The sequence below is a fragment of the Spathaspora passalidarum genome (genome assembly GCF_000223485.1).
Source record: "Spathaspora passalidarum NRRL Y-27907 unplaced genomic scaffold SPAPAscaffold_7, whole genome shotgun sequence".
Taxonomy (NCBI): Eukaryota; Fungi; Ascomycota; class Pichiomycetes; order Serinales; family Debaryomycetaceae; genus Spathaspora; species Spathaspora passalidarum.
Genome location: NW_006767431.1, coordinates 490,273 through 512,849, shown reverse-complemented (window position 1 = coordinate 512,849; position 22,577 = coordinate 490,273). Strand labels below are relative to the sequence as shown.

Genomic DNA, 22,577 nt, shown 5'->3' with positions numbered 1-22,577 from the left:
CCAGTGAGAATCTTGAACTGGGGATTTTCTGGTTTTATATAATTAAACCCTAAAGGCTTTAGATTAATGTATAGTACTTATAATGTATATTTTTATAAAATCATTTATCTAGATTGTATATATGTGTTAGCGTGTATTGGTAGGTTCTATTCTAGGTTCAGTTATAAGGGCTGTATCAGATATACGACAACTTTGCTTTATCGTTCTTTGTTTTTCAAGGAACGCAGATAGAATACAGTTTCACGGTGGCTTTTGATAATGCTTATCAAATTCTTCAGTTATACGAAATATCTGACCTTATCAAAAACTAATCAGTTACCCGTTTCTTCGACTGCTATTCAATTATGGAAGTCCTGCATATAGTCTCAACACCTGACGAGACAGTCAAAACTTCAAAATAGTTCACTACACTTATAACATTAGTCCTAGATAAAATCAGCTTCATTATGGGGTTTAACGTATTGTTCATTGTGCTAGGCGTGACTTTGTCGTTTTTTCTCCTAGCTATACTACGCAAGTACTTGATTGTACCAAAAGCGAATTGGAAGCAAACTATAGAAAATGTCATATCCAAAGGTACCGGGAATTCGCCAGTGGCCATAGATGCTGGACTCAGACGTTCAAGTTATAGACGGAGATTGATCATTGCCAGTGACAAACCAAGTCATTATTCAAATCATTTATCTAACAAAATCACAATTCCTGCTTCAGATCAAAATGAAAAATTTGTTGCCAAATTAGAGCCTAGTGCAAGGCAGCAAGAAAGACGTGTTCTTTATGGATTCTTTCACCCATATGCTAATAATGGTGGTGGTGGAGAACGTGTACTTTGGCAAGCAGTGAAATCTACTTTGGAGCAAAGTGAGAATAATATAGTCGTGATTTACACTACGAATGTTGAGGCTTCCCCTGAAGCAATTGTTGACAAGGTTGAATCCAAGTTCAAAATATCGGTGGATAAATCAAGAATAGTGCTCATTTACTTGTCTAGATTTGCTTCACTAATTGATTCCAATTATTGGAAACATTTTACATTGTTGGGCCAACTAGTAGGAACTATGTTATTAACATGGGAAGCAATTAATGAATTGTCGCCTGATGTTTGGATTGACACTATGGGATTACCCAGTAGTTATTTGTTGATTTATTATATTTTAAAGATCCCGATTTTAACCTATACACATTATCCTATAATTCAAGAAGATATGTTTGGTAAGTTAAAGTTTTCAAATATGACTGTGTGTGATATCAGATCGTTAAGTGATGTTAAACTGGCTATAAAATTTATGTATTGGTCGGGATTGTATTATTTTTATAAATACTTGGGAAGTTTGGTTGATATCATTTTAGCCAACGGAACTTGGACGTTTAACCATTTGGAGAAGATTTGGTATAATCCGAAATTGGGACATCAATTACAGATTTTATACCCACCTTGTGGGACCGAAGAAACAGAAACAACATTGGATCCTAGTTTGCGTGAGAATAAAATGGTATACTTGGCGCAATTTAGGCCGGAAAAGAGGCATGAAGTGATTCTTAACGAATACAATCAGTTCCTTAAAAAGAACTATCCAGAAGTAACTGAACCCACACCAGAAATCCCCACCATTGTGTTTGTAGGTTCGTGTCGAACTCTGGACGATACAGCTACATTAACTAAACTTAAAACACAAGTTGAAAAATTGAATTTACAAAAGTTTGTTGAGTTTGCTGTGGATGTAAGCTATAAAGAAGTGATTATGTGGTTGCAAAAATGTCAATTTGGTTTGAATGCCATGTGGAATGAGCATTTTGGAATAGGTGTAGTGGAATATATGGCCAATGGTGCTATTCCTATAGTGCATGCATCTGCAGGACCGTTGTTGGATATTGTCACTAATCCCGGTGCCGAAGGCGAGAACAAGGTGTGGTATAATGATGTAGGATTCTTTTTCAAGTGTTTTGAAGATCCGGATTTGGATCCACTGATTCAGTCAGGCAGTGGGACTCGTGTAAATTTCAAATCACGAGATGGACAAGTAGTAGAGTATCCTACATTTAGTCAGATGTTGACAGATCTATACTTGAGTTTCCCTGACTTGGTCAAGGATGAGAGATTGGGCAAAGTCAGAACTGCAGGGAGACTACTGGTTATAGAAAGGTTTTCTAACCTGGCGTTCGATGTGAAATGGAAGACATGTCTCGAAAAGCTAGCCCAGTTAGAATCAAAGTATAGACAAGAGAGATGACACGATGGCCAACGCTATTACTAAGTCTGTGTCGATTATGTATAGAAGATAATCTGTATAGAAGATAATAATAGAAGTAAACAACACGCGGTCGTGCACCTGTGCACAAAACAAATCAATTTCGTGTTAACTTTTTTCACCACGACTCTAGTCCCGACACCTAACGCATTTTCAACTCTCCCATAAACAAAGAAAAGGCTCAGACAGCAATTCGTCCAACTTTTGTTTACACACCCTGGATAATCATCAAGTAATATATCCATCCATATGAAATTGGACGTTGTCAAACAGTTTTCCACTCGTTCAGATCGAGTTAAAGGAATCGATTTCCATCCAAGTGAACCTTGGATCTTGACCACATTATACAATGGTAAGGTTGAGATCTGGTCCTACGCCACCAATTCGCTAGTCAAGTCTATTCAAGTCACCGAGTTGCCAGTGCGTACTGGTAAGTTCATTGCTCGTAAGAATTGGATTGTTGTTGGGTCGGATGATTTCCAAATTAGAGTCTATAACTACAACACCGGTGAAAAGGTGATCCAATTTGAAGCCCATCCGGATTACATTAGAAGTATTGCAGTCCACCCTTCCAAGCCTTATATTTTAACTGCCTCTGACGATTTGACTGTTAAATTGTGGAATTGGGATAATAACTGGCGTTTGGAACAAACCTTTGAAGGTCACCAGCACTATGTTATGAGTGTCAATTTCAACCCCAAGGATCCAAATACTTTTGCCTCAGCCTGTTTGGACAGAACAGTTAAGATCTGGTCTTTGGGATCTAGTGTTCCGAACTTTACCTTATTTGCCCATGACACCAAGGGGGTTAATTACGTTGACTACTATCCTCAAGCTGATAAGCCTTATTTGATTACTTCGTCTGATGACAAGACCATCAAGGTTTGGGATTACCAGACCAAATCATGTGTTGCCACTTTGGAAGGACATTTATCCAATGTATCCTTTGCTATTTTCCATCCTGAATTACCATTGATTGTTTCTGGTTCTGAGGATGGAACTATCCGTTTCTGGAATTCCAACACTTTCAAATTAGAAAAGTCAATCAACTACAGTTTAGAACGTGTTTGGTGCATTGGTATTCTTCCTAAATCTAACGTCATTGCTGCTGGGTTTGATTCTGGATTTGTCATTATTAAATTGGGTAATGAAGAGCCATTGTTCAGTATGGATTCTAATCAAAAATTAATTTACTCCAAGAATTCTGAGATTTTCCAATCTATAATCAAACCATCCAGTTCTCAAGGTTTAAAAGATGGTGAACCATTGAGCATACAACAAAGAGAGTTGGGTACTATTGAAATCTTCCCTCAATCCTTGGACCACTCCCCTAACGGAAGATATGCTGCTGTTTGTGGCGATGGTGAATATATCATATATACAGCTTTGGCTTGGAGATCCAAGGCATACGGTTCAGCATTGGACTTTGTATGGAACACCCATGACACTTCTGCCAATTGTTCATTTGCAATCAGAGAATCCTCCTCTTCAGTGAAGATATTTAAGAACTTCCAAGAGTACCTCACCCTTGACTTAATCTACCAAACAGATAAGATCTTTGCTGGTTCTTTATTAGGAGTTAGACTGGATGGGTGTATTTCCTTTTACGATTGGGAATCAGGTAAATTGGTGAGAAGAATTGACATAGATAATAATATCAATGATGTTGTATGGTCTGATAATGGAGAATTGGTTGCCATTGTCACCAGTTCAAGCGATGGAGAATCTGTTGTTGGTGCTAAAAAGACTGATGAAACTTACTTTTTGAGTTACAATCAAGAAACCTTCCAAGAAAGTTTGAATAATAATGAATTGGATGTTGAAGAAGGTGCAGAATTGGCATTTGATGTGTTGTATTCCTTACCAACTTCTGAATCCATTCTTTCTGGTAAATTCATTGGTGATGTGTTTGTTTATAGCACCGCCACTACCAACAGATTAAATTATTTTGTCGGTGGAGAAGTGATAAATTTGGGCCATTTTGATCATAAATTCTACATCATTGGATATAAAGCCAGTGATGGTAAATTATACTTGATTGACAAATCATTTACTGTTATTTCATGGTATATCAATTCTGAAATGTTGGAATTGCAAACTCTTGTAATGAGAGGTGATTTACATCAATTTGCCACTTCTCATCAAATCGATGAAGAAACTGGAGAAGAAGTTGCTGATTTGTCCACCATCTCCATGTCCAACTTATCTTCCGAATACACTCAATTGATTTCGGGCTTCACCAAGACTGAATTGAATCAATTATCAAGATTCTTTGAGAAATTAGGATACTTGTCCCTTTCGTATTCCTTATCTCAAGATTTTGATTCCAAATTCCAAATATCTCTTTCCACAGGAAACTTGAAACAAGCATATGCTTTACTTTCAGAAAATCAGGCCGAAAACCCATCAACCGCGTTGATCAATGCTGCTAAGTGGAAGAAATTGGGAGATTTGGCCTTGGAAAAATGGCAAGTCAAATTAGCTCAGGAATCATATTGGTTAGCTCAAGATTACCCATCCTTGCTCTTGCTTTTGTCTTCGAGTAACAATAAGTCTGATTTGACTCGATTGGCTCAAGAATGTGAAGGAAAGGGTAAATACAACATTGCTTGGCAAGCATGGTGGTTGATTGGTGCCAAGGATAAATGTTTGGATTTATTGGTCAAGAGTGAAAGATATACTGAGGCAGCATTATTTGGTGCTAATTATGGTGTTAGTGGAGAAAAGGTTCATCAAGCTATTGAATCATGGAAGAATGAATTGAAGAAAAAGAATAAGAGCAAGATCGCAGATAGATTAATTGATCAATTTGCCAATTTGTCTACAAATGGAACTAGTGAAGTTATTGAACCAGAAGTTGTTCCTGAACCAACTCCTTCTGTAACTGCTACTCCTGCTCCTGCTGTTCCTGCTGTTCCTGCTCCTGCTGTTCCTGCTCCTGCTGCTGCTCCTGCTGCTCCTGCTGCTGCTCCTGCTGCTCCTGCTGCTGCTCCTGCTGCTCCTGCTGCTGCTCCTTTGATTGATCTCGACACCCCAGCAGCACAAGTACAGCCAGAACTACAACCAGAAGTAAAGCACATAGCTGAACCAGACTTTGAAGAAGAGGAGCCACTACATGAAGACACTTTGGAAGATGATGATGATGATGATCTTTTCCATGATGTTTAAAGTACATAATTGTTTATATAAATTTTTATTGATATTAAATGAACAAGATTCTATTCTAAATTAAAGATGGTCCTTATGTCGTATTCTCCATCTTTTCGTTTATTCCTACAGATATAGTACAATTCGTGGTCGCCATCCCGAGAGAATCCACGACTGTTATCAGTTCTTCGTATGTGTACATGATTAAACACCATGTCTAGTCGTCTACGAAGTAGATCAGTTTCCGGATCACCCGTTCTAACAGTTTCCAATCTCAAGACCAATGTTCCTCCTGGCCTCAAGGCGCGGCACGCTAGCATCAATGCTGCGTCTGCCAAGTCTATGCATGCCTTGTCTGGTTTAGTTAACACTTGCTTCAACGGTTCATTTTGGTACGTGCGAAGATATGGAGTGTTCATACTATTGTTGTAGTATCCTGTAGATTGCATGAATGGTCTCGCCAAGTCAGACAATACAACATCAGCTCGGTATTCGTCAAGGGAAAGATTCTCCAATTTGTTTTCAATCCCAGTTATTTCATGCTCTAGTTTAAGTTCTTCTTGTTCCTTGGTAATGTATGATTTCGGATCGATTTCTTCGTCATTATCTTTCTTGCGTTTCTGCTGCTTGTTTAATTCAGTCCATTGTCTAAGTTGAGTGATTACTGATTTGTGGGTAAGTTTGGAAAAGATATTCCCTTGAATAGTAGACACGCCATTGGGCGGGGTCTGGAACAAAAGATCAACTCCGAGGACGTAGCATTTCTTGTACAATTTCTCCTCATCGACACCATGCAATTCTGATAGTCTTTCAAGCGTGTATCTCATCCAATTCCCAGGAACATATCCGGTATCAACCACTTTGGTCACTGATTTGTCAAAGATGCGTTCTTCCATGTCAATAGTTTCCAAACTATTATACGCATACTCATTGTCTAATACCCGCTTTATTGCATTCTTGTGGCGTTTGTTGGCGTTGCGATTATACTCAGGGATGTGAGGTTTGGGAATATGTATGAATTCTACGTCTGAATCTGCACTGTGTGCTAGTAGTAATGGTCGACATGTTGAAAACTGTCGTAGTATCACAACTGGAGATATATTACGCACTAATCGATGGCGAATTAAGCTTAGCATTTTGCAGCAAGTAGTTGGTTGCCATATAGAATCTTAGTAAAACTGGAGCACGCGTTTCTTTCTTTTGCGACTTAATCCGACATGTCGTGCGGCTGATAATGTCGTCTTGTAACGAATGTCCAGGCCCTAGTAATTCTGGCAAAAGAGTGTAGAATACATGCCTCTATGTTAAATCAGCAAACATGCTTTGGATTTCACATCTGACACGTGTACTGAATCACAATATTTGCCATTCAAAGCATAGTTGACCTTGTGGTCATTTTAAAATGTGATGCAATCTTGTTTAAAGCTGAAACGGTGTTTACTCTACTCAAAACTTGCCCAAGTAGAACTGAAGTCTGTGCTATTACATGCTTCATTTTCAGTTTTCAAGTCTTAAGAGTTGATAAAGGTTTGATTGCAATGGTATCGTTCTAAGCATACCATATTTAGTCCAATCTGTGTAGCCTATATTAGCAGCAGAAAAATTAGGTCTACAGCCCTGATTGCTATACTTTGCATGTGACCTTGCAACACACACAAAAAAAAAAATTTGTTTGGCTCTGCGCACACAGTGAGAATTTTTCGTTTGGCAAATATTTCAATAGTATCATCTCCCTCGTTTCCTTTCCCTTCCTTTCCTTCTCCTTTCTTCTTTATCCTCGTCGAATCAATCTATATATACCAAATCCTTTTGGGAGACGAAACTATAATTAAAGATGTCTAAGATCACCTCCTCCGGCGTTCGTGAAAACGTTAAGAAGTTATTGGAATTCTCCACCGAAACCAAGAAGAGAAACTTCTTGGAAACCGTTGAATTACAAGTTGGTTTAAAGAACTATGACCCTCAAAGAGACAAGCGTTTCTCTGGTTCCTTGAAGTTACCTCAAGTCCCAAGACCAAACATGACCATCTGTATTTTTGGTGATGCTTTCGATGTTGACAGAGCCAAGTCTGTTGGTGTTGAAGCCATGTCTGTTGATGACTTGAAGAAGTTGAACAAGAACAAGAAGTTGATTAAGAAGTTGGCCAAGAAGTACAACGCCTTCATTGCTTCTGAAGTCTTGATTAAGCAAATCCCAAGATTGTTGGGTCCAACTTTGTCCAAGGCTGGTAAGTTCCCAACCCCAGTTTCCCACAACGATGACTTGTACTCTAAGGTTCAAGATGTTAAGTCCACCATCAAGTTCCAATTGAAGAAGGTCTTATGTTTGGCTGTTGCCGTTGGTAACGTTGAAATGGAAGAAGACGTCTTGGTTAACCAAATCATGATGGCTGCTAACTTCTTGGTTTCCTTGTTGAAGAAGAACTGGCAAAACGTTGGTTCCTTGGTCATCAAGTCTACCATGGGTCCATCTTTCAGAATCTACTAGATTATTTAATTAGTTACGAGTTATCTCATGTATAATAAAATAATTGAACCTTACAAATTTTGTTTTTCAGATGTAGTTTAATGTTTTTACGTATAGCTCATGCTTTAGTCCTTTATTAACCTAACTAATGTACAGAAATGCAAAATACTAATAACCAACAACTCTAATCTTCTTGTCTTGTTTCTTGTTTTTCTTATTATGTTTCTTTCCCTTGCCATCGCCAGATTCTTTCTTGTGGAATGGGGTAACAAACTTTCCTTCAACTCCATTCATTTTGAAAAACTCACGATCCAATTCATCACCAGCACTTTCCAACGCGGCTTGTTTCCCACCGTAAAACAACGTCTTGGGTGATCCGGTATCATTGGTCTTTTCGTCTTTCCCTATGTGCATGGAGAAATTCAATTTGGCTAAATCTTGGGCAAGATCAAACTCATCGACGGAGATGTTCTTTTTCATCATGGCAGCGATGATTTGCTGTTGTCTTGATTCAGGTAAATGATTCAATGTGTATAACTCCTTATTGAAATCTCGACATTCTTCCAACTTTGGTAATGTCCATTCATCATCTTGTTTCTTTGGTGGTGGATTAACATAAAGTAATTTCCCATTGACGTAATCCTTCAAAATGTATCTGGATGCTCTTGGTTCATCAGCAGAACCGAAACCTTGGGTCATGTACCCTCTTGCTCTGGCGTATGCATTAAGTAATTCTCTGGCGGTTGGGTATTCTCCGTTACCACCATCTTCCACTTTTTGAATAGGGATGTGGATACCGTAGACTGCTTCCAAGAAGAACTTGGGGATACGTTGACACACGAGAGATACCGAAGGGATATGTTCACGGAGTTGATCAATTGGCAAGACACCGTTACATACTAATTCACCATTGGTGTAGGCGAAATTAGGGAACACTAAACCGGGACAATCACATAACAAAACGTCAGGGGACAAGTGGATGGTTTGGAAATGTTTGGTTTTACCTGGGGTAGATGAAACTGAGACCTTCTTGGATCCAACCAAGGCGTTAATGGTGGATGATTTACCGACGTTAGGGTAACCCACAAGACCGATTTGTAATTTACGATCAGGAAAATCTGGATCTATTTCGAATTCAGGGGCTTCTGACATGAACAACTCTTCAAGCTCTTCGATTTTAAGAATACGGATTGAGTCGTTTGTTTCGACAATCTCTTCTTCTTCGTCGTCGTCGTCTTTTGATTGTGGTTGGTAGTTTGGATCAAGTCTCAAGTTTTCCAACTCTTCTTTTTCCTTTTCTAATAATTCGTTAGCCTTGGCAGCGGAGAAGAACACATAGTTGATGTTTTTGGCGTGGAAGTAGTCAGCCCAGGCAATACGTTGATCTCTGGTTAACAAATCAGCCTTATTCACCAATAACAAATTCTTTTTGGTCTTGTTGTTTTCAGGGTCACTCAACTCATGGACATACTTTTCCAAATCAATAGATCTGAAAAACAACGGACTTCTAGCATCTACAATCTGCACAACCAAGTCACATCTTTCCACGACTCTCCATAATTGTTTCCAAACTTCCAAGTTACGTTCAAATGGGGTCAACAACAAATCGTTATTCTCAGTCAAGGCTGCCAACTCTCTTCTCCATTCTAAAAATGCCAAATTCTCTTGACGTTCAATTTGCAATTTACTTTGTTCTTTGCTCCAGCGGGGACGTCTAGGAATGGTCAACTTGTTTTCAAAAACCATGTGTCTTTGACGTACAGCCAACATTTCGTCATTCGTCAACAACCCACTTTGGTTAACAATATTCGTATTACCCACCTTGATGATCCTAACTTGCTGTCCCTTTTCCGCTGTGAAATCAGTGTCTGCTAAAGTAGCAGTGTTTAAAAACTCGTCAAGGGAGTTTTCCTGGGTAACAGATCTCAACTTGACCCAATCGGCTTCTTTCTTGTCAGTAGTGAATCTCATTTCCCCATCAGGCAAGAATTCGATTTGATTCTCTTGACGACGTTGATTAGCAATGGATCGACCAAGACCAATCATGTTCTTGTTCTTGTGATGGACTGGTTTGGGACCTTTGGGGGCCTTCCATTTCTTCTGTTCTGGGTGAAGAGCACCTTTATTACTTCCAAATTCGCTCATTATGTGTTATCTAAGGTCAAATGCTCTGAAGTACGATTAATAATGGCAAAATATTTATGGGATGAGGGTTGAAAAAAATGCAGGAAAAGCAAAAAAAAAAATAGTAACGGTCACGTGACGCTAATTACTGCAAAAATCAGGAGTATAGTAACCATTAAGATCTAGTGAATGAATATGTGGTGGTATATCAGGATAGAACGGGTTCTCTCTTGATACTGGTGTGCTTAAATATTAAGTGGTTTTTAAAACTTTAAATATTTGTGTTTGAATTTGTATGTGGTTTCTGCAATTATTCGGCTAATTACCACAGAAATATATACTTGTACATGATCTTAAATAATACACAATGCTAGAACCTTTTCTTTTTGATTGAAACATGTAGTTAACGAACGAATACTTAAACTTGGTATCGAGAGTTGATTGCCAGTTATATCAAGTAATTGTCAAGTTGCATTGCATTGCACAGCAAAGCAGTCTCTCACTCACCAACTCCCGTGGCAAATGCGCATACTAATACCACACGCACACACAGTCTACGTCTTATTCATTTCTTTATTAATTAACTTAATCACAATAGAGATGCTATATAAAACTAAACATGGAGATTCACGTGACTAATATAAACTACCCTATACTAATAATATCCACATATATAGGGAAATACTTCAATATCTATACATATCAAAAGGGGGGGAGGGGGCCTAATCTAAATATATTGGGATAACCACTTGAAGGCTTCACCGTAACCTGATCTCATAACAACAGAAACCATAAACACTTCAATTGGTCTAGCACCTTCAGGCAACTTACCAGTTTCCTTACCGGTAGTTTGGTATAAGCCCAAGGCATTCTTCAATTCCATTTCACCCACTGCAGAAGGAACATCAATCTTGTTACCCAAAATAACAAATGGGACTTGCGACAATTCTTCAATCTTGAACAAAGATTCTAATTCGGCCTTGGATTCAGCAAATCTTTCTGGATCAGCAGCATCGACTAAAAACACAATACCATTGACTTCAGGGAAGTAGTCCTTCCATAATCTACGAGCTTGTTGATGTCCACCCAAGTCGAAAGTGGTGAATCTAACTGATCCAATGGCTAATTCTTCAGAAGTTGGGTGTAAAGTAGGTTGTAAAGTGGCTAGTCTGTCGTTCTTCAACATGTGCAAAAGAGTGGTCTTACCAGCGTTATCCAAACCAAGGAATAATAATTTAGCGTGTTTATTCCATAATCCTAATGAGGATAAGATATCTTGAACTGCAGGGTGTTAGTAGCGGTCAACTATCAAATCGGATATGGCAGGTATACATACACCAGTCGAATAACCACATGTTTATAGTCTATTTATATAAGCTTACGAAGTATAGAAAGCAAGATGGAAATGATTCAATGTTGTTTTTTTTTTTTTGGTATACGTCGACAATTTCGTTTGAGGGTGCGACTGAACTGATTACACCAACCACAACACGCACGTGATAAAGCATTGCAAGGAAGAAGACTTGGCTTAATAAACATGTAATTAGAAGTACGTAGTATTAGAGCTGCTTGTTTCCTATAACTTCATAATCGATGTATGTATAGAGTGTAACAAATCTTTTGTGTTAACGAGTGGCAACCAAAGACCGAGGTATTATAACACACGCAAGAAAACAAAAGTTACTCATATTAAGCCAACCTAGTATCTGTCATATAAACCAGTTGATTCGAATGGAAATAGATTAGACGAATGATAATCATCTTGTTTACCCCAAATCAGTTTGTATAGACGACCAAAGATTAGCACTTCACTAACCGAATCCTCCATCCATGCACGTGACCAACATACAATAGACGTGATTTATAAATGTCGCAACTTTGCTATCCATTGCGATCTACCCGTCATCAACCTTCTTTAACTCACCCAAATGAAATCAATAAGCAGACAATTGCCACAATCTCCACAATTGGCACGAGTGATCCGTTACTACTCTAACAAGTCACCTACCTCAGGTAATCCAACAAATGTAAACGATAGTAATGAGGATGCTGCTCCACACATCCCCCCACCCGATGAAATCAATTCGGCCATAGTGGAACGAATGAAACAGATTCTTGAAGACAAAATATCAACAACATCCAACGTATCAGCTATGAAATCAATCGACAGCACTGTCCATGATGTGTTCCAAAAATATTCTCCAGAAGCGACCAAAATCAAAGAAGCAGAGTCATATATCAAGAACGAACATTTACTCCAACATAACAAACATGCACGAGACTTGTACAATACACCAGCCTGGCAAGGCGATGAGTCCAAAGTTGATGCCAATCTTCGTATGATCATTGACAAGACCCCCAAACCAATCACAAAGTCACTCAAGGATAAATTAACACTGGCCAGAGATATCTCGTTAGACTATAAGCTAAACAAAGAATTCGGTGTTGACCCAAAGGAGGAAGACAATTTCCGGGAAATGTATAAAGAAAGACTTCTTGGTCCTACCCAATTACTCTCACCTCATTCGGCATCCGTGGATTTTGTCGACAGCTTAGCATCGAATAAAATCAACGCTAGCATTAACCGTAATGGACAATTTGACAATCCGGAAATGGTTAATGTCAGAGGGAGACCTTTATCGCAAGAGCATTTGAAAAATTGCACTGATTCAAATTATTTCATGAACCAGATTTTGAGTAGACAACAGGTTCTACCACCGTGGATTGAAAGTCAGCGCGGGTTAAACAACCAGATTGACAAGTTTAGACTGGCTGTAGATGACATGTGGTTCCAATGGATACTTAATAGATCAGACATGTCGCATATTATTCATACTGCGAAAACAATTGATCAAATTGAAGATTCTTTTGTCAAGAAAGTGAGTTGGTTTGTATTCCGACCAGAGGATTTGCGTGATTCGGAGTTGAGTTACATTAAAGAGAGAGTGAACATACTTAATAAGGAGATTCGTGATTATAACTTGAAATGTCCTTCCACATCAGGACACAAGCACAAATTGGATATAGATAAAGAAATCAAGGATTCGTACTGGCGAGCACTTGAAAAGTTCCCTGTTGAAATAGAAGCATGGTTTGTTAAAAACAAACTAAAAGACAAATCACGTCCGCCAGTTTCCAGACTAGAATACGAAGCTTCAACAGGCACCCCGTTCCTTAATCTTTGGGGAGAAGAAGAATCACGCAAAGGTGTCCATCAAGGACCAGTCCACGAGAAAAACGCTGATCCGAAGTTGCACTTCTGGGAGGCGATAAAGAACATCTTTAAGTAAGATCTATGTAAATCCTCATACATGTATATACCCATAAATAACGACAGCAATGACAAATACAAACACAGCACTTATACGACCCCAGCTCTCCCAGGTGATGACTTTAAACCTCTTGTCGTGCTCATTGGCCAATGTCAAATTGTTCATAAACTCAATGCTTGTTTGATCTCTTGAGAAATTGGCAAGAACTCGATCATGACCATTGTCTCCAAGTTTGGTTTTGACTTCTTGAGGTTCATTCCAGTATTTGACCATAACTTTGGCCCATTTTTCATAGTTTGATTCTTCAATGTACCCAGTAGCTTCCTCCAAGTTTGACCCATCATAATTTACCACGGTTTCCAAGGGACCCCCAAAATTAATTGCCAATACCGGAGTTCTATATAACATGCTTTCCACGGGGACAATCCCAAAATGTTCTCGTTCAGGCGTGTACAACAACATCTGGGCCCGTTTGATCAAACTAACCTTTAAGTTTGACCTAATTGAAGGCAAAAACAACACATCAGTAGATGGAGGCATGACAATTAACTTTCCTCTGATTGTGAAATTCGTCAACTTGAGCGAATCACATAATCCAGTTAATTCTTGCAAATACTGAACATTCTCAGCAACACGAGCATCCCACCCCCCAGCAATGACCAATCTCACTTTTGACTTCCCCGTGATTAGCTTCCTCAGCTTGTGGAATGCCCTGATTGCCAACTCTATGTTCTTGGCGCGTTCAAAACGGTTGATGGAAAGATAGTAATTGCAATCTTTGAAAAACAGCTGCACTTCATCATCACTTGCTTGATTATGTTCCTCAACCGTGTCCACACAGGGATAGATCACTCCTGGTTTGATATGCCCTAATGTCTTGAATGTCTGGTAGAATATCGACTTGGTGAAATTGGAATTGACCACAATCACGTCACTGCACCCTGTACTCCATTCTTCCACCATGTCGAATGGAACTCGATACAAGGATTTGACTTTACTGGTTCGCTTGGCTAACAATTGATCCGGGAAATGACAATAGAACAACACCCGACAATCGTCACGACTCAACCAGCTCACCAATGGGACACACATGGAGAGCTGATCAATGATAAAGTAATCATACTGTCCAATTTCACCCGTGACCACCAACTTGAAAACAAGATATAATTGACGAAGAATGGCAAATAAGATATGGAATCGCTTCAACAAGTTTGTAGGCAAAAAGTCTCCATACACGGTTACGGCAAGTTGTCCAGAACTCACCTCTTCAAAGCAATGCGTAGGATCGCAGTGGGATGTAAATATCTGAATATCGTTATTGAGGGATTGAAGCCCCATTGCTGCGTCGACCACAAGTCGTTCGGCACCTCCGATACCCAAATCAGGATGTATAAATGCAATTCGTTTGTTAGTACGACGAGGAGGAGGTGGCGGTGATGATGATGATGATGCCATTTGTTACTGTTGGTTACACGTTGTGCTAGTTGTGGTTGTCACAGTATTTTTTTTTTTCAAAATATTATGATTTTATATGCACTACAAAATCTCTATACAGCTTTACACTTCAATTTCCAACTTTGCCTTTTCTTCCCTTTCAATCTTCTTCTTCAACTTCTCAGCCTTTCTATCATACTTTGTGTCTTCAGGATTGAACCCAGCACCATCACTTCCCCAAACAGCCCATTCTGGAGTCTCTTTAATATAATCAGTATCCACAAAATCTTCGCCGCTTTCCAATAATTGGAAGAATTTAGGATAATCAATATGAGTATGCCATTTGCCATTGATTTGGAACTTTCTTTGCGCCATCAATATACAACAACTATGCGCATGTTCAGCGGCAATATCGTAATCTAATCCTCTTCCCTGCAACTCTTCATTCAAAGCAATGACAAATTGTTTGCATTCTTCGTAAAATGGAATATTCTGCATGGTTAATGGATTACCATTACCATTAGAACTACCACAGAAAGTAGCCCCCTTGATTTCAATCTGCGATGGCATGGCACGCTCAACCATATCGGCATAACTTTCAATATCTCCCATATTGAACCCCTTGACTAAAGTCAATCTGAACACGGTACGCTGATGAGCTTGGGTAGTACGAATAATATCCAAACATGACATTAATCTTTCCCAGAAATCACTGTTCAAAGGACGATCAACCTTCTTCAAATCGGTTTTAGTAGGAGCATCAATACTGAGATATAATTGAGTAACTTTGTTCAATTTGGCTAAATGATCTGGATGCTGAGCATTACAAACCAAGAATGACGAAATATGTTGGCCATGCAACATGCCAATGAACTCGTTAATATGAGGATAGAAAATCGGTTCACCAACAAGGGACAAGGCACAATGTCTCACTTGGAATGCTTCTTGGAATCGATCCATTTGAATACCAGGAATACCTCTCATTTGCTTAATCTTCAGATAGTGTCCGGCTAATGCCCCATTGAAAATCTTTTCTGGAGGATCAACTTCCCACCTCCAATTCGATTTAGCCACAGGGTTGGTACCATGTCGCCAGCAAAATACACATTTGTTGGAACATGCAAGGGATGGCGTAGTTTCCATACATAAATGTGATTTAATACCGTAAAAGGCAAATTTATAACATGAACCACGACCACGAAGAGCACTCTTGGTCCAACGACAGATTTTGACACCTGAATGGGATCCGACAATGGTGTATCCTTGTTTAGTTAATGATTTGAAAGTAGGAGAGTCCTTGGCTACCATTTGTTTGGCTTCACTTTCTACCCCCGATTTACGAATAATGTTTCCCATTTCTTCAACATCAACCAAGGTTTCAGAATCAGTTACTTCGTCGCTATCTTCATTATCACTATCATCAACACTGTCATTTTCATCGACATAAAATGGCTCTTCATCAACCAACAACTGAGTGAAGTTATCAATCCATTCTTCCGCTTTTGATTCCCCCTCATGTTTCATACATACAGTACCCACAGGGAACAATCTTCTTGCACCTAACTTACCCATCCATTTATCGGCCAATTTAGCTTGATAGCAGAACTTTTCACCGTTCCATGATTCAGAATCACCCAATCCTAACACGGCAAACCCAAGCAAACTACGTAATGGGTATTTATCAACTCTGAAATCTTGATATGTGTCTTGTAAATGTTCCAAGAAATAATCTATGGGAGAGTCAGTTTCATAAGAAGGCAACACTAATAAATAGACATTCTTGACTTCGCTATCTTCAGGTTGTGGAGTCTTGAGAAAGAATTCTTCCAAATCATCAACGTCATCATCAAGACTTAATAATTTAGGAGCATGACTTAATCCAAGACCTTCAAGTTTTGTAACAAGTGATTTGGCAACTCTATGAGATGATCCAGTTAATGTGGTATAAAAGACAAAGATCTGAGCTTGTTTAGGCAAATCAACCAAAGTTCTAGTTAATTGAGGTTGGGAATCGACCACTGGTTTCTTCACTTTAATCAACTTAGGAGATCTCTTAGCACGTGAACGTTTAGTAATGGTTGTATCTGAAGTAGGTATATATGAACTAGATGTGAATGAAGTTGAAGTGAAATCAACTTCATAAATATGTGATGATTCCTGAGGGGTTTGAATAGGAATCTTATTTTTCTCAATGTTGTATAATACAGAAAGAACTATAGTGACAAGAACAAAGGTCCATCTTCCTCCCGATATCAAGTATAGGACATTACAGAGCCCTAAAATTAATTTTCCACTGGCCATATTGGAAAGTTCTTGTTAACTAGCTATTTCTATGTATTTTGCCGTATTTGAAATATTTTCAATATGTATGGTTGAGATGCTGAGAGAAGAACAAAAAAAAAAAAAAAGAAATCGGTGGTCGTGTGCCAGGGTTCAAATATGACAACAGCCAGGACTTAGCGACGACATGGTAAGTGAGTTTCTTGATTCATGTAAAGTAACAGATCTGGAATGCTCCCTAAGGTAATTGCTAGCTTAGAACAACAAATATAGCTGGTATATATATATCCACAATTAATTCTTGCGGACCCCAATTCGTTCATCTCTTGATTGGCTGGGTTGTTTTGAACTGGTTCCAACGGAGGAGGATCCTGATTTGTAGTTCATACCACTCAAGAAGTCATTGGTATTGATTTGTTCTTGTAATATGCTTGAGCTGTTTTGTTGTTGCTGTTTATACTGTTCTTCTTGTTGTTGTTTTTGTTGCAATTGCAATTGTTCCTGTTCTTGTTGTCGTTGTAAGGATTCATCGTACTCTAAGATATCTTCAGGAGACAATCTGATCTTTGTAGCCGGTCTTCTTAACATTATATTCTGTTGTGTACACTAGTAGATGTGGATATAAATTTGGTTGTCAAAATTCCCTAACAATAGAAAACAAAAAAAGTACACCCGAAAGCCGAAAGTCAAAATCGTTGATTTTTTTTTTTAGTTTTCTTATTTTTTTTTCTAATCTTGACTTTCTACAATAACAAACTAAGGGGTTCAATTGGTGATATCAAAGATCTTGCTGTTAGTTGCCACCACATACCCACCATTATACACTGTAGGTAATAACTACTACTAACCATCCAAGTTCACCCATTTTGCAGTTGTGGTTCGTGTTCTGACACAAATTCCACCAATAAACCGCAAAACCTTAACCAACAAACCTATAACCTACACTTTAAATTTTTTTTTACAGGTTTTCCTATTTTTACTGTTTTGCAAAACATTGCTAATCGAGAGATTTCACTAGTGATAGCCACAGAAGTATACCACTAGATCTGATTCACATCACCACCGTTTCAGATTATTACTTCATAGAGAAGTGCGATATAGATTACACATAGACCGATTATATCCCATCACTCTCGATACACTACTACTCATCACTAACCCTTACAAGAATATGTCCACCAATTCTAATCAAGTAATTACGTTAGCACAAGTCAACTCACTTTCATCGGAACCTCTTGACAATACTAAACCTTTGATTTGGAAAGATTTCGGTGTTTACTTAGATAAAAGAATTACCATCCACAGCAACAAGAGTGAAGCTACCTCCACCGAGTTAAATAAATTCATCACTAGTTCATACCCAGACAAGTCATACTTGTCGCAAAATATCCTCTACAAGATCTGCAACTCGTGTCAACGTCCCATTGGTACCAAGATTTTAAAAGTCCATTATACTAAGTGCGTGGAGATGAAACAAAAGAGACAAGCAGACCAGCCTGAGATTAATAACTTGACTCAAAAGAGGAAAAGAGGAAGAGGTGCCGCCGCCATAGATATCGATTCATCAGTAGATAGTTCTAGAAATTCAACTCCTATTCCCACAAACAACTCAACACCAGGGGTTACCGCCAATGCAACTAGTGCCACTCCTGCTAAACCCAAGAAGAAGTACAAGAAGTCACAAACTCAGAAAGAAAAGGAAGCAGCCAATGCTGCTGCCGCCGCCCGTGCCGCAGCACTTGCCTCGTCATCACCAACTGAAGCCAAACGAGAACCCAAAAAGAAGAAGCAACCGAAACCTAAATCAGTTCCTAAAGCAAAGGGTCCAGTTGATGTTGAAAAGCAATGTGGGGTTGCCCTTCCATCAGGCGGCTTCTGTGCTCGTTCATTAACATGTAAAACCCATTCAATGGGTGCCAAGCGTGCAGTTCCTGGTAGAAGTGCACCTTACGATGTATTATTACAACAATATCAAAAAAGAAATCAAGCCAAGATTGCCCAATCACACGCCCTTGCTGCTCAAAAGAGAGAAAATGCCGCATTCCATGGTGGGGAACATGATGAAAATCTGGCCAACTATAACAAGATCTTGGATCCAGATGAAGAAACTCATTTGGTATTGGAAGGTCTTTCCAAGAATAACCCTATACCTTTGGAAAGAAAGATTATCATGCCGGTCAGGTATCGTCATCGCTTCCTTCAAGCTCGTGAATTCTATGCTAATGCATTGATTATTTCTCCACACCACCACCATAATCAACAACAACAACAGCAACAACAAGCAGGCGGAGAGCAAACCTTGGCCAACCAAGCCATATCAGGTTCTATTGGTGGGTTGCAAGGAAGATGTGCTCTTATCAATGTTGACGCTGCGCCTCCTGCCAATACTGACTCACCAACTCAAACCTTTAGTGCTATTTCGGGTGAGATGTATCAAGTTAGAGCTCCATCAAAGGCTATATTGATGACATCTCAACATAATAACATGCAACAACAAGCATTCCAACAACAATTGTTGAAGTATCAGCAACAACAACAGCAACAACAGCAACAGCTTTTGTTGATGAAGCAAAGGCAGTTGCAACAACAGCAACAACAACAGCAGCAGCAGCAACAACAACAACAGCAACAGCAGCAAATTCAAAGTTCTTCCCAGGGTTCATCAGTTCAACTGTAATTTTATATTTGGCTTTTTACTTTCTTCATTTATTTTGTATTTTTTCTCCATGAATTCTATTTATATATCTATAAACCCGAATATTATTCTATAGTAGTAACTATTACTTTTTCGTAGGCCAGTTTGGCTTGTGTTTCATGATCCAGCGGTGGTTCAAAACCAGTTTTAAACTCAACCTCTTTTCTGGAACCTTATGCAATAGCTTTCTGATCAAATCCACCGCATCATGATCAACATAGTTTGGGAAACGAATATCACCCTTGGATATTCTTTGATGAGTTGCATCCTTTGATGCTTCTTCAAATGGTGGTTTACCTACGAGAAACTCATAAGTCAATATCCCCAACGCCCAAATATCGACACTTTTGTCATGAGGTTTACTTTCAACCATTTCCGGGGGTAAATAATCCAATGTCCCACACAAGGTTATTCTTCTAGTAGGGTTAGACTGATAATGGGGTTTATCCTGGTGCTGTTGCACCGACCAACCAAAATCACTCAATTTGATAACATTATCAAGACTTAACATGATATTTTCTGGTTTTAAATCTCGATGAATTATGTTCTTTCTATGGAGGTAAATCAATGCCTGCGTGACTTGATAAATGTAATAACTAGCAAGTGCATTATCAAAGCGTTTGGCTTGCTTTAAGTGATGATATAATTCACCATATAGACTAAATTCAAGCACAAGATAGACATTGACATGATCATGAAACCAAGTATATAAACGTGTTATATTGGGATGGTGTAATTTAGATTGAATTTCAATTTCTCGTCTGAAATTCTTCTCTAGTCTTAAATCTATCAACTCTTGTTTATTCATGGCTTTTAATGCTACAACTAACCCCAGTTCTTTATGTTTGACACAATAAACGCGCCCTAGTTTCCCTTTGCCCAAGATTTTCCCAAACTCAAAGTCATCCAACGTAAATCTTTTCTCAGAACCAGGGGATTCGACAAATGGTGATGATAGAGGAGTGGAAGATGTAGTTGAATTGGACATGCTGTATCGGCTTGGTGTTTTGAATTCTAAACTGGTATACCTACTTGCTGTTGTTAATCTTGTGCTTTCCGGTTGGACAACTTGATGACGCAATGGATTGGGCGTGGGTGATGCATTAGTGGCTATAGATGTGGTAGTAGTTCTACTCTTTGTTGTTTTGGGTTTTAGAATCTTGAACTCATGATGCACATTTGTATTACTAGGTATTTTATGTAGCGGATTCCTGGTTAGATTTATCCCTGATTTCCGTAAATTGTCATTTATGGAGTTGTGTTGATTTATCAGTGAGGTTGGTATTGATGATGGATACGCCATGATGAATTTAGACTGGACCTAGTCTATACGGTTGCACACGTCTCTTGATGTGAGTTTGGTTGCGTTATTGTTATACAAAAGATGGATTTTGTAAACAAAGGTCGTGTGCACATACCAAAACGCGTTCAAAGAAAAAAAGGTGTTTCAAAATGGGCCTACACTACTTGATTACCGAAAGTACGTGTAAATACAGTTGGATCTACTTTGTGCAGACAACGTATCTGGAACAATGGGGAGAATACGAGTTGGATACATGTTCGGGATTATCGAAATACCTTTCTGAAATTGTAATTCACGCCATTTGAGATAAATAACCTGATCAAAACCAAGCCAGTAATGAAACCATCATTTTCTCAGAAAATGGCCAGATTCTTACTAGTGGAGAGATTCTTAGTTAGGCATGTGCATGTAGATACGGTCTTACATACTCCATGATATTCGATGTCTCCAAGTAGATATCGGTAGCTCCGGGACGGCTTTTAAAAATAGATTTAAAATTTCTTTTGGTAGTAGGGTAAACTATAACAGGGCTAGCTTTTGTCGTCAATTTATATGCCACGGGATAGTTTTCTTTGTCTTTTCTGACAATAAGGTGCAGACGAGACTTGCTATATATTTGCACGATGAGATAAATAAACAGCAAGTGGCCCGGACAATACCCAAGGATAAGGTTCGGGATTGACCTGTAAGTCAGGTTATCTCGTCAAAATTTAATTTTGATTGTTTCTCTTTAGTAACAAACGGAAATTAGCCGGATGAGCAAAGAGGTGGTATGCAAACAAGTCATCAGAGACAAAAATAGCACAAGCAAAAAAAAAACAAACAAATAAATAAAGAAATTAAAGAGAAAAAAAAAGAATTTTAACCGCATTACACGGTGAAATGGCAAAAAAAGCAAAAAAACAAAAAAATAAAAATCCTGCGCGGCTGTATACATCCTGTCACAACCTACCTCCTTGAAATCAAGTTTATTGCTATGTCAGGATGGCGTATCTTGGTTCCTAACCTAAGTAGTAATGGCAGAGATTTAGATGCTACTAGGGAGTATCGGCTGATACTATAGGATAATCATATATTCTGAACAGCCAGCTTTCAAGCATATCATTTTGCTAAATGAAAGACCAAGTCATTTCATAAACAAAGCCTAGTTAAGGAAGTAATATATACAAAGGCATACAGATACGTCATAGGCGACGCGTTATCTGTTATTCCCAAACCGCGTGCCCACATATTTTGCTCGTAAGTGATGATTTCATACCGATTGGGATGACACCAACCTAATTTTTTTATTGTCTATGGCAGGCGTTTTATTTCTGTTACCAACTGAGAACTATTGTAAAACGTTCTATCACATTCGGCCCAGATCCCGAATTGCATGGTAGAGATCAGAAGAGCGTAATGTGTATTTCTCGTCTTCTCAATATGAATTTCGATAACAATGGAGATTGTTAATTAATGGTTACATAAATTTGCAGGTGATTTTTTTCCGCTTTTAGACATTATTTGAATCGGTATTAACTATAGTGAATATACTCTTTATAATTACTCTATCATTATACTTACCTTCTGATTTTAAAAGATGTGCGCTTCCTAGTGGGTGTGGTGG

General features: G+C 38.7%; 12 protein-coding genes across 12 annotated transcripts; 5 read left to right on the top strand and 7 right to left on the bottom strand. All coding sequences in view use genetic code 12, as the record gives it.

Moving 5' to 3' along the window:
• Positions 1–436: 436 nt before the first annotated feature.
• ALG11 (alpha-1,2-mannosyltransferase) lies at positions 437–2,328 on the top strand (the record flags this gene model as incomplete). Its single annotated transcript, XM_007377384.1, has 1 exon — positions 437–2,328. The coding sequence occupies one exon, from the start codon at positions 1,233–1,235 to the stop codon at positions 2,229–2,231; it is 999 nt and encodes a 332-aa protein (XP_007377446.1).
• A 170-nt stretch (positions 2,329–2,498) lies between these two features.
• SEC27 (coatomer subunit beta') lies at positions 2,499–5,417 on the top strand (the record flags this gene model as incomplete). Its single annotated transcript, XM_007377383.1, has 1 exon — positions 2,499–5,417. One exon carries the CDS (start codon positions 2,499–2,501, stop codon positions 5,415–5,417), a length of 2,919 nt encoding a protein of 972 aa, XP_007377445.1.
• A 50-nt stretch (positions 5,418–5,467) lies between these two features.
• On the bottom strand, positions 5,468–6,555 carry SPAPADRAFT_157554 (uncharacterized protein; the record flags this gene model as incomplete). Its single annotated transcript, XM_007377382.1, has 1 exon — positions 5,468–6,555. The coding sequence occupies one exon, from the start codon at positions 6,530–6,532 to the stop codon at positions 5,468–5,470; it is 1,065 nt and encodes a 354-aa protein (XP_007377444.1).
• Positions 6,556–7,230: 675 nt separating this feature from the next.
• Positions 7,231–7,884, top strand: RPL10A (60S ribosomal protein uL1; the record flags this gene model as incomplete). The annotated part of the gene is made up of 1 exon (XM_007377381.1): positions 7,231–7,884. One exon carries the CDS (start codon positions 7,231–7,233, stop codon positions 7,882–7,884), a length of 654 nt encoding a protein of 217 aa, XP_007377443.1.
• Positions 7,885–8,031: 147 nt separating this feature from the next.
• On the bottom strand, positions 8,032–10,008 carry SPAPADRAFT_143899 (putative GTPase; the record flags this gene model as incomplete). Its single annotated transcript, XM_007377380.1, has 1 exon — positions 8,032–10,008. One exon carries the CDS (start codon positions 10,006–10,008, stop codon positions 8,032–8,034), a length of 1,977 nt encoding a protein of 658 aa, XP_007377442.1.
• Positions 10,009–10,565: 557 nt separating this feature from the next.
• Positions 10,566–11,376, bottom strand: SAR1 (Arf family GTPase; the record flags this gene model as incomplete). Its single annotated transcript, XM_007377379.1, has 2 exons — positions 10,566–11,268; positions 11,324–11,376. The coding sequence occupies 2 exons, from the start codon at positions 11,340–11,342 to the stop codon at positions 10,715–10,717; spliced, it is 573 nt and encodes a 190-aa protein (XP_007377441.1).
• Positions 11,377–11,888: 512 nt separating this feature from the next.
• SPAPADRAFT_63296 (uncharacterized protein) lies at positions 11,889–14,741 on the top strand (the record flags this gene model as incomplete). The annotated part of the gene is made up of 1 exon (XM_007377377.1): positions 11,889–14,741. One exon carries the CDS (start codon positions 11,916–11,918, stop codon positions 13,275–13,277), a length of 1,362 nt encoding a protein of 453 aa, XP_007377439.1.
• On the bottom strand, positions 13,293–14,714 carry ALG2 (GDP-Man:Man(1)GlcNAc(2)-PP-dolichol alpha-1,3-mannosyltransferase; the record flags this gene model as incomplete). Its single annotated transcript, XM_007377378.1, has 1 exon — positions 13,293–14,714. The coding sequence occupies one exon, from the start codon at positions 14,712–14,714 to the stop codon at positions 13,293–13,295; it is 1,422 nt and encodes a 473-aa protein (XP_007377440.1).
• A 75-nt stretch (positions 14,742–14,816) lies between the features above and the next one.
• On the bottom strand, positions 14,817–16,994 carry SPAPADRAFT_143744 (putative tRNA 4-demethylwyosine synthase; the record flags this gene model as incomplete). Its single annotated transcript, XM_007377376.1, has 1 exon — positions 14,817–16,994. One exon carries the CDS (start codon positions 16,992–16,994, stop codon positions 14,817–14,819), a length of 2,178 nt encoding a protein of 725 aa, XP_007377438.1.
• A 112-nt stretch (positions 16,995–17,106) lies between these two features.
• SPAPADRAFT_63295 (uncharacterized protein) lies at positions 17,107–17,594 on the bottom strand (the record flags this gene model as incomplete). The annotated part of the gene is made up of 1 exon (XM_007377375.1): positions 17,107–17,594. The coding sequence occupies one exon, from the start codon at positions 17,559–17,561 to the stop codon at positions 17,268–17,270; it is 294 nt and encodes a 97-aa protein (XP_007377437.1).
• Positions 17,595–18,846: 1,252 nt separating this feature from the next.
• On the top strand, positions 18,847–21,765 carry SPAPADRAFT_63294 (deubiquitination module subunit; the record flags this gene model as incomplete). The annotated part of the gene is made up of 1 exon (XM_007377373.1): positions 18,847–21,765. One exon carries the CDS (start codon positions 18,883–18,885, stop codon positions 19,648–19,650), a length of 768 nt encoding a protein of 255 aa, XP_007377435.1.
• On the bottom strand, positions 19,754–20,656 carry IPL1 (aurora kinase; the record flags this gene model as incomplete). The annotated part of the gene is made up of 1 exon (XM_007377374.1): positions 19,754–20,656. The coding sequence occupies one exon, from the start codon at positions 20,654–20,656 to the stop codon at positions 19,754–19,756; it is 903 nt and encodes a 300-aa protein (XP_007377436.1).
• Positions 21,766–22,577: the final 812 nt, after the last annotated feature.